This window comes from Cinclus cinclus, chromosome 24 (assembly GCF_963662255.1).
Source record: "Cinclus cinclus chromosome 24, bCinCin1.1, whole genome shotgun sequence".
Taxonomy (NCBI): Eukaryota; Metazoa; Chordata; class Aves; order Passeriformes; family Cinclidae; genus Cinclus; species Cinclus cinclus.
Window position 1 is genome coordinate 6,101,948 of NC_085069.1, and position 10,681 is coordinate 6,112,628.

A 10,681-nucleotide genomic window follows, 5' to 3' on the forward strand; every position below is an offset into this window, starting at 1 on the left:
CCAGCTGGGGCAGGGGGATGTCACTAACCCCAGAACCCCCGCGTGCCGCCCGTGGGTGACTGTGCCGAAACCTCGTGGGTGGCGGGACAACGGGGCTGGCACGGAGTGGGGGCTGAGCTCGGGGCGCCACAGTTTGGAGGGGACCGTGGGGAGGAGGCCCCGGGGGCTGCGGCCACCCTCCCCGAGAGAAAGCTCCCGGGTTTCTCCTCTCCTGTCTCCCTTTCTCCTTCTCCTTCCTCCCCTTTGGGCTGGACGTGCCCGGGCAGCTCCTGCTCCTTCGGCTCCCATTGATGTTCCTCCCAAACAGCCCAGCCGCCTGCCAGCAGCCTCCCGAAAAAAAAAACCAACAAAAAAAAAAAAAAAAAAAAGATTTGGGAAGCCGGGGGAGGATAGGGGGGAAGAGAAAAAAAAAAAAAAAAAAAAGGGGGGAGGGAGAACCGGGGCGGGAGAGCAGGAGCGGGACAAGTGAAACCGCCGCGGGGCAGCTCCGGCTGCGGCGCTCCCCAACGCCGCGCCGGGGGACGGGGCCGGGCCACCAAACCCCGTCCCCGGCCTCGCCACCGCTCCCAGCACAAGGTGCCAGCCCTGCGCCCACCACCCCCATCCTAAATCCCTTCGGAGACCGGCCCCGAAGGATTCCCCCCGCGCCCCCAGCCCCACCTCCAACCGTGTCCCCCCCGGGGCTCAGCGGCTCAGTTTGTGGGGGCGGCCGTGCCCCCCTCCGATTCCCTCTTGCCTCCCTTAGCGGCCGACGGGTCCCCGGCGCCTTTGCCCTCGGGTTCGGCCCCGTCCTTGCCCCCGTCGTGCGTCTTCATGTGCTTGCCCAGGTGGTCGCTGCGCATGAAGACGCGGCCGCAGACGGGGCAGGAGAATTTCTTGGCGCCCGTGTGGGTCTGGAGGTGCCGCTGGAGCTCGTCGGAGCGGGTGAAGCGCTTGCCGCAGAAGAGCCAGTTGCACACGAAGGGCCGGTCCCCGCTGTGCCAGCGCAGGTGGGCTTTCAGGTGGGACGTCTTGGCGTACGCCTTCCCGCAGCCGGGAATGTGGCAATTGTGCAGGTGCTTGCGCTTCACCCCCTCGGGGCACGGGCCCCCCCTCTCCGCCTCCTGGCAGTTGGGGCAGCGGCACGCAGCCTGCCCCCCGCCCCTTGGCACGGCCCGCCGGGTCCCCTTCGGCCGCCCCCCGCCCTCCCCCTCCGGCCCCCGCGGCTCCGGGGGCCCCTCCAGCGCCTTCACCCCCTCGGCTGCCAGGAGATGCTGAGCCGGCGGGGGCAGCAGGTGGGAGGGGGGGGCGCAGAGCTGGTGCTCGCCCCCTCCGTATCCACCCAGGGTCGCGGGCAACCCGGGGTGCGCGGGGGGCACCTGCAACCCCCCGCCCTGCCCGGGGGGCAGCTCCATCCAGCTGGCTCCGGCGTGGAGGTCCCACCAGTTGACACCTCCGCCCTCTTCGCCGGGGGGTCCGGGGTGTGGGGGTCGAAACCAAGGCTCGTAGGGATGCGCCATGTCCGGGGCGGCCGGCAGCAGCTTGGCGTAGGCTCCGGGAGCGGCGGGGCCGTCGGGGGGCAGCTCTAACCTCGGGGGGCCATGGGGCTCGTAGGCGCCGGGGGTGGCGAAGGCGGCGGCGTCGTCGGGCCCCGGCAGCGGCAGCTCGGGCGGGGGCAGCGGCGAGGCGAAGTCGGGGGCCCCCGGCGCGGTGGGGCCGTGGGGCTGGAAGGGTTGGAGCGGCTGCAGGTCCAGGTGGGTCGGGGAGGAGCGGGGCGCGTCCGAGGGTTGGGATCCCAGGGAGCCGCAGACGGCCGTCAGCATTGCGGGGCGGCGGCGCGCACAGACCTGCGGGGCCAAGCGGGGCGGGCGGGGAGGGGGGAGAAGAGACGTGAGAGGAGTGGGGGGCGCAGCTCCGTACCCCACCCCTCCCTCCCCGTCAGTGCAGCGCTAGGCACCTTCGGTTTGGGGGTCGCTGAGCCCCCGCCAAAGGGGTTGCGCTGCTCTGCGACACCGCTGTGACACCAGGATGGTGGCACCGGTTTGGGGGTACCGCTTACGCCCACCGTCCCCGCCCCCTGCGGACTCTGTGCCAGCCCCTGGTGCCGGTGGGTCACGTCTGCAGCTCGAAGGGGTCGGTGCCTAACTCCTCCAACATCTGCTTTGTCACCTCCCCATTGTGACCCCAACACAGCCCGCGTCCCCAAGTGGACGTAGGTGACGTCCCCAAGCCCGTTCCCCAGCCACGGGGGACACGGCACCCACGGGGGACACGGCACCCACGAGGCCAACCTGTCTCCCCCGCATCCCAGCCGGGCTGGGAAACCATCACCGCCCTCTGCTCCTGCCCCAAGCCCAGGACCCATCTGGGAGCCCTCAGGCTGTTTTTTTTTTTGGGGGGGGGGGGGCTGCACCCCCGGGCTGGTTGGCAGCGGGATGAGCCAGCGGATCCGCGGGCCGAGCCCCCGGCAGCGCTTTGAAGCCGAGCTCGGGGCTGGTTTTCCCCGCGGCTCCTCGCCCTCGGGGCACCCCCGGAGCACCCGCGTCTCCCCCAGACCCCCGGGCAGCCGCAGCCTCCCGGCAGGGCGGCCATGACTCAGCGGGAGCTGTGCAAACCCCACTGGGGACGGGCCCCACCCCGGTGTCGAAATCCACCTGTCGCCACCGGCTCCCGCCCCCCGACTTCCCACCGGCGCCGCGGTGAGGGGCGGCCGAGACCCCCACCCCCCCTTCCTGAAACCCCCCCCCTCCCATGGTCCGTTCTGGTCACCATCTCCTTCTCGCGGCCACCCCACACTGCTCCCCTCATCCCGCGTGGGACAGGGACAGACCCTTAGGGACACACCTGGGGGGTGCTGAAAGATTTGGGGTGGGAGATGCCCTGAACAGAGGGGACAGACCCTCAGTGCCCCCCGACCCCAACCCTGTGATTCCAGGGTGGGGAGAGGGTCCCCACCACGCTGAAGAGCCCTCAGCTGTGTGGGGACACCGTTTTCACTTGCTAGGCATCACCCAGGAAGGCAGGGGGACCCCAAATATCAGGGTGGGAGTTTGGAGGGGGGTCCCAAAATCCTCCCGAGGGCTGTACCTGTGCCTGTGCTACCGACACAGGTGGGGGCTCGGCCTCGAGCTGGCAGCAGGATGAGCCCCCCGGGGTGGCAGCTGAGCAGATTTTGGAGTCCTGCTCCACAGTGGGGTCTCAGCTCTGCCCAGCCCAACCCTGGGGACGCCCTCCTGGGGACTGTCCCTTCCTCCTGGGGACACGAGTGGGGTCCATCTCTTCCACCTGCAGTGGGGTCCTGAGCCCCCCTAGACCCCTGCTCCCCACGGGCTCGAAATTGGGGTCAAACCCACAAAATGCCGCAGTGACAGCCCGTCACGGGGGTTGGGGTAGCAGCTGGCACGGACATGGCCCCCCAAGATCTGGGGACTGAGGGACGTCCCCCAGCCCCCCCCCATAGGAGGGGAAGGGACCCTTAATGTGCTCCGGGGTCGGTCCCACCCCATCAGATTCAGCACGGCCCTACCGGGGCTCTCCTGGCACACCCCAATCCCCAGGATCCCCCCTCAGGTCGGAGGTCCCACCGACCCCCCCAGAGCAACCCCACTGTGACCAGTGGCACCATCCCCCCCATCCCAGCTCTAAACCCGGGGGAAGAGGCGCCAAGACCGGGATGGGGGGAGCGCTGGGAGAAACACCCCCCTCTTCCACGGGCCTGCCTCAGCCAGACACGGAGCCTCCCAGGACATTTTTCTATCCCTGAATGATGACAAAAATCCCCAGGGGCCCCCAGCGTCCTCCCTCCCTCCCTGGCGGGGCTCAGCGACGCGTTGGCCATTTCACCGCAGGGAAACTGAGGCAGCGGCGGGTGAAGCGTCCCGTGAGTCACGGCCCGGGCTGGGCAGAGCCGGCCCGGCCCCGTCTCCCAGCTCCGCTGGGGCCTCGCCCCGCGGCGGGGCCGGGCGGGCGCCGCTGCCCCCAGCACCGGGAGCCCCGACGGGAGGGACGGGGGAGGTGGCGGGGCCGGGCCCGTGGGTTCGGGGGATGCCGCTGCTTTGGGGGAGGATGCCGTGAGTCGTGGGGGACGCCCCAGGGCCGGGGGACGCTGCGGGATCGGGGGGGTGGGTGTGCAGTGGATTCGGGATTGTCCCCGCGGCAGCGCTCCCCAAGCCGCAGCGGAAATCTCCGGGGAATTTTTGGGAGGGGAGCGGGGCCGCACCGGTGGCGGCGGCGGGGGGCGGGGGGGGTTCAGCCTGTCCAGCCCCTCGCAGGACTCAGCACCGGCGCGGGAGGCTCAGCATCACCGGAGGGGTCTCAGCCCCACGGTCCCGAGGGGAGGGGGTCGCGCTGGAAATCGGAGCGGGGAGGACACAGCGCGGTGTCCCGGGAGCCCCGGGGCTCGGCGGCCAGTGGACGCGGCAGGGTGGCTAGCACGGACTTGCCGAAGCGAGTGGCCTCGTCTCAGCCGGAGGTCAGGGGAGCCACGTCCCCGGGACCACCCCGAGGGTCCTATCCCCGATCCCGGCAGTACCGGGGGGTACGTACGGGTCTAGCGGCAGCGAGGTCCCGGCGGGCCCGTCCTCATCGGCGTCCTGCTTCCCGAGGGGACCCCGAGGGACCCGCGCGGCTCCCCAGGGACGGGGCACCCACTGGGCCGGGCGAGCAGGAATGGCCGGGTCCCAGCCCGGCGGCCGGCTCTTCCCTCCGCCCCCCCGCCCAGCTCCACCCCCGGCCCCGGTGATTTTAACCCTTGGAGGCAGAGCCGCAGCCCCGCCGCTCTTGACAGGAGCCGGCTCCGGTCCCAGGATCCGGCGGATGAAAGCGGAGGGAGGGGACGGGAAGTTCGCAGCAGACACCGCAAACAGGGGGGTAATTAAAGAAGAAAGCAACAACCGCCTCCCTCCAGCGCCCGTGGCCTCCTCCTCCTCCTGCCATCTCCCCTCCCCCCCCCGGGGACCCCCGGGTGCCCCTTCTGTCCCCATCCCCCATCCCGGCACCGCAGCTGTCCCCCCTCGCCTGTTGGTGACACACATGTGGTGGCCTCTCCTCCTGCCATCCCCTCCGGAGACCCCCGGATGTGTCCCCACATCAAGGGGTGACACGAAGGGGTGGCCGCCCTCCTCTGTCACCCCCGCGGGGACCCCCGCTCTGTGTGGCCATCCCGTGGGTGACACACAGAGGTGACCACCCGGTCGTGCCCGCAGGGGTGTCACCTGTCCCCGTGGGGGGCTCAGTGCCCACCATTGCACCTCGATTCTGTGCCGTGGGATAAATGGGACAAGGAATGGACACAGGGGACAATTTTGGGGTCAGAGCTGGAGCCGCGACAGGAGGGAGTGGGACGCTGGTGGCAGGACCCACCGTGGCCCCGATGGATTTGGGGCAACCCAAAAAAAAAGCCCAGGAGGTGCTGGCTGAGCCTATCCCCGCTCAGCCGGGGGTGTCCAACCCTCCTTGTCCCCCCCTTGCCGGGAGGGACAAACCCCGGGAACTGCCGGGTGACAACACCACGGCCACTGGAGCCACTTAATCACCGGTGCATCGTGTCCCCATTTCAAACCCCTGCGCCCTTCTGGCGGCCACCGTGGGGACGTCCTGGTGGGCATGGTGGAAGCCCACCCGTCCCCATGTCCCCAAAATCCCACGGGAAAAGGCGCTGGTGGCCCCGCAGAGCCGGGACGGGGCTGGCAGAGCCGGGATCCCGGCTGGCGCGTGGGAGCCCGCATCTCCCGGCGAGCCTGCCAAGCGCCCGGCCGGGCGGAGGGTGCAGGGAACTCCTCCTTGGCCTCGGGGAAAACTCTCCTGGTTTTCATCATCCCAGCAGGGATGGCTCCACCGCCGCCGCCACCGAAACGCGGCTGCTTTGTGGGGCTGAGCGTGGCCCCACGGCTCGGTCCAGCCTGGCTCTTGGAAGGGCAAACCGGGTGGGGAACCCGGGATGGGGACCCCGGGATGGGGACCCCGGGATGGGGATGGGGGTCTTGCAATAAGGATCCCAGAGTAAGGACCCCGGGATGGCGAGGGGGATCCTGGGAGGGGGATCCTGCAGTGAGGAAGGGAATCCTGCAGTGGGGATCCTGCCGTGGGCACCACAGGTAGGGATCCTACCCTGGGGAGGGGGATCCTGCCCTGGGGATCCCGGGATTGGAAGGGGCAGGACAAACAGCTGATGGAGGCTGGTTGTGCAGAAATGGGGGTGAACACACACAGGGTTCTGTAGGACACATGTGGGGGAGTTCGGGTGCACCCCAATCCCAGGGTCTCGCTGCATTCCCTCTCCTCTGCCTGCCCGGGAGGATCCAGGGCTGTTCCAGTGGCTGCCCCAGTCTGGGGACCCCCAAGTGTTGTTGGGGTTGGGATGGTGGCCTTGGGCTCCCTGGCTGGCCCTGGGGGCCACATCGTGGCCACCAAGAGATCTCTGGGGCAGACTTGGAGTGTGCAGCTCTGGCCATCCCCATGCCCATCCTCATCCCCAGTCCCTATCCCAATTTTCATCCTAATCCCCACCCACATCCAAATCCCCATCCCTAATCCCAAATCCCAAATCCCAAATCCCGTCCCAGTCCAAATCCCCATGGATGACAGGGAACAGGGACCGTGTCTCCATGTCGCCAGTGCCCCTCAGTCACCTGTGGACACGTGGCCTGTCCCAGTCCCTTCACTCCAGGAGCTTCTCCCAGTTCTCCCAGTGCTCCACTGGTGCAGGATGGACCCAGCGCTCCCATCCCTGCCATTCCCTGCTCCAGGAAGGGGCTGCAGGGTGGGAGGATGTGGGAACACCGTGGGGACAGGGGTGAGGATCTGGGAGGGCCGTGACCACCTCATCCCATCAGTACCGGACCCCAAAACCCCACTGGGACCCCCAGACCCTTCCCAAAATACAGATCCTGGGCTGGGATCCTGCTGGGATGAGTCTGCGACTGAGGGGGAGCAGGATTTGGGGTCTGGGAGCGGGATGAGGCAGTGGCACAGCACTGGGGGGACAGGGAAGACAGGGGGGAGCAGAATTTGAGGTCTGGGGGCTCCTGGAGCCCCTCGAAGCAGAGCTGGGACCACCCATGGGGAGGGAATCACGGCGCATTCCAGGGGGGATCTCCTCTCGCCACCGAATGTCTGAATCCCCGAGCCGTGCCTTGAAATTACAGCTAATTACAGAGCTCATTTGCATAAATTATACGGCAAGAGGCAAATGCCTCCAATCCCTCCGAGTGATCAGGCAGCAGGAGCCGCTCCGGGGCGAGGGGGGGATCCAGGGGGGGGCTAGGGGGCTTCGGGGTGGGGAGAGGAGGGGTCGGTGCTCCCCAAAATCGCAGCGGGACCCCGGGGTGTCCCGCAGAGCCTGGGATGGTGGGGGGGACACAGCCCTCGCTGTCCCCGATGGGTGACAGGGAGAGGGGACAAAGGCAGGATCGGCGAGGGTGTGCGCGGTGGGGTTGGGGACAGCGCTGTCCCCAGAGGAAATGGGGGTGAGGGGTGAAGGGAGGGAGGGACAGAGGGACGGAGGGATGGAGGGACAGAGAGATGGACTAGGACAGTCACCTCCTGGTTCCCCCAGTACCAGGTGCGCCGAGGAACAGAAGCACAGCGATGTCCCCAAGACCCCAGGAGGATGCTGGGGGGAAAAAGGGACATCCCAAGCCCCCTCTCAGCCCTGGGGCCGAGCACTTCAAACGCTCCAGGAAGGCGACAATTTCCTCCTGGGCCATAAAAAAAAAAAAAAAAAACACAAAAAACATTGAGGGGAGTGGGACAGGAGCCTGTCCTTGTCCCTCTGCGCGGGGGGTGTCACAGCGTGTCCCTGAGCTCATCCTTGTCCCCGAGCACGTCTGTGCACGGGTGGGTGCTGATCACGCAGTCGGGGTGCCCCGGGGGGGTCCCCGGGGGTGGCTCTGCCGTGGGTGCCACAGGGCTGCGCCGTCTGGGTCGCCCCATCCCGGGGGGACACCCCGGGAGTGGCCGCGGGGCCTCAGACAGGGACAGACGGAACTCCCCGGATCCTCCCCGAGGCTTTCGGGGGGCCCCACGCCCAGACGGCCCCGAGGGGGTGACGCTGGGGTGACGTTGAACCCGCTGAGCCTGGGGGGGACCCCAAGACCGCTGGAGGTGGCACGGTGGGGACGATGGCAGGTGAGGAGAGGATGGTGGTGGCACTGGGTGGTCACAGCCCTGTGGGGTGGTCGCAGTCCTAGGGGGGTGTCACGGTACCCATGGGGGTGTCATGGTGCCCCACGGGAGTGTCACAGCAACCATGGGGGTGTCACAACCCCTACTGGGGTGTCACAGCCCCTACTGGGGTGTCACAGCCCCACGGGGGTGTCACAATCCAGGACACAATCCCCTCCCAGTCCTCAAGCTGTGCCACCACGGGGACAAGGACCGAGCCCCGTGCCAGCACGGGACTGCCCACCTGCTCCCCGAGGACAGGGCCACCTGCCAGCCTGGCAGAGATCTCTATCGCGATTATCGCGACGGGATTCCCCTGCCCGCAGCGTGCGCCGGGTCACGACGTGCCCGGAGGCAGCGTTTCTTCAGCAGCAGCAGGAATTACTGTCGGGACTCGACCTCTGCGACGCGGAGACGGAGCTGGCGGCTCGGTGGAGGGTTAAATGCGATTTTTAATTTGAGTTTTAATTAGTCCCGTGCTAATCTCGCTGCCGTATCTGCGCCCAACCGGCCCGGCTGTCAGTCACGGCCTGGGGAAACCTGCCCGGCACGGGGTGGGGAGGGGCCGGCAGCGCCCGCCCGGCTCGGGGCACGTGGAGACAGCGGGGACGGGGACAGGGACAGGGACAGGGATGGGGACAGGGACAGAGATGGGGATGGGACAGGGACAGGGACAGGGATGGGGACAGGGACAGGGACGGGGATGGGACAGGCACAGGCACAGGCACAGGCACAGGGACAGGGACAGGGACAGGGACAGGGACAGGGATGGGGATGGGACAGGCACAGGCACAGGGACAGGGACAGGGACAGGGACAGGGACAGGGACGGTTACAGGGACAGGGACAGGCACAGGCACAGGGACGGGGACGGGGACGGGGACGGGGACGGGGACAGGGACACCGGGCTGGGCTGGGGACACGGACGGGGACAGGGACACCGGGATGTGCTGGGGACAGGGACACAGGACTGAGCTGGGGACAGGGAGAGGGACACCTGGCTATGCTGGGGACGTGGGGATGGGACGAGGTCAGGGACAGAGACACGGGGCTGAACTGGGGACACAGGGACATGGCTACACTGGGAATGGGATACACGGATGTGGTGGGGATGGGACACCTGCGTGGGAATTGGGACATGTGGATGTTTTGGGGATGGGGACATTGCATCAGGGCTGGGACACTGGAGGCGGGGACATTGCACCAGGGTTGGGACACTGGGGATGGGGACATTGCACCGGGGATGGGACACCGGGCGGCAGCAGGAAGGGACATGGAAATGCAGAGGGAACTGGGACATGTGGATGCACTGGGGACAAGGACATGCAGTGATGGGACATTGGGCTACACCAGGGGACGGGGACACCCAGTGGCACTGGGGACAGGAACACGCGGCTGCACCGGGGACGGGACACACGGATGCGGTGGGAATGGGGACACACAGGGATGTGTCAGGGATGGGGACAGGGACACCCAGCTGTGCTGGGGACAGCGGCACTGGGAAAATGGGACACGGGTGCCTCAGGAATGGGACCCGGATGCAATGGGGACGGGGACACGGCGCTGGCAAGGGGGAAGGACCGGGGAGGGACCGGGAATGGGAGGAGCTGCGGTTCCCGGAACCGAGCGTGGGCTCGGGCGCGTCCCGCTGGTACGGGGCGGGGTCAGGGAGTTTGGGGACAGGGACAGCGGGCAGAGGGACAGCAGGCACGGCGTGTCCTCGCTCTGTGTCACTGCTCCGGGTCCTTCGGGTCCTCCGGAACCTCCCGGTGCAGCCTGTGTGTCCCTATCCCCTCTCACTGCACAGACGCTGTCCCCATGTCCCCGTGTCACTCTGTCCCTGTGTCCCTCTGTCTCCGCGTCCCCACCCCAGCCATGCCGTGCCAACCAGCGCATCCCTGTCCCCTCTCACTGCTCATCAGTGTCACCTCCAGGACGGTAGCGATGTCGCTTTCCCAGGCACGGTGACACGGATCGCGTCACTCCCGCCTGGGGAAACTGAGGCAGGGAGCCACAGGCTGCGACTTGTCCCTGCAGCCGGGGCGGGACCGGCGACAGCGGAGCCTCCCCCGAGCCACCCGGGGGGCTCCGAGGGGCGACCCTGTCCCCTCCATCCCTCGCCGGCAGCCTCGGCTGAGCCCGCAAGGACCCCTGGTCCCCTGCTTGGGGTCCCCACCTGGGAGGTGACAATGCCATTGGGGATGTCCCCGCCAGCCCTGGCAGATGTCGCAGGGTCCCCTCCGTGGGTGACGATGCCATTGTGTGTCCCCCGGCAGCTCCAGGGTCCCGCTCGGGGCCGCAGGGACAGAACCGGGATCCGGACCGGGTGACCCCGAGTCGCAACCACGTCCCACGCGTGGCTGTCCCCGTGTCCCCAGCACAGGGACCCAACGCCCGCATCCGCGTCCGCGCTGCTTTCCGCGGCTTTTACGAGCTTGGCCGGATCCGCGGTGTGCCTGGGGGTGTCCCTGAGTGTCCCCAACCCCTGCGACCCCTCCGGGCCACCCAACCCCACCCCGCTCCTTCCACCTGCAGCTCCC

The 10,681-nt window shown here is 68.2% G+C and overlaps 1 protein-coding gene across 1 annotated transcript; it reads right to left on the reverse strand.

The window, feature by feature from the left end:
- Positions 1 to 409: 409 nt before the first annotated feature.
- SP6 (Sp6 transcription factor) lies at positions 410 to 1,817 on the reverse strand. Its single transcript, XM_062508374.1, has one exon. The coding sequence runs from the start codon at positions 1,800 to 1,802 to the stop codon at positions 693 to 695; it is 1,110 nt and encodes a 369-aa protein (XP_062364358.1). The 5' UTR covers positions 1,803 to 1,817; the 3' UTR covers positions 410 to 692.
- Positions 1,818 to 10,681: the final 8,864 nt, after the last annotated feature.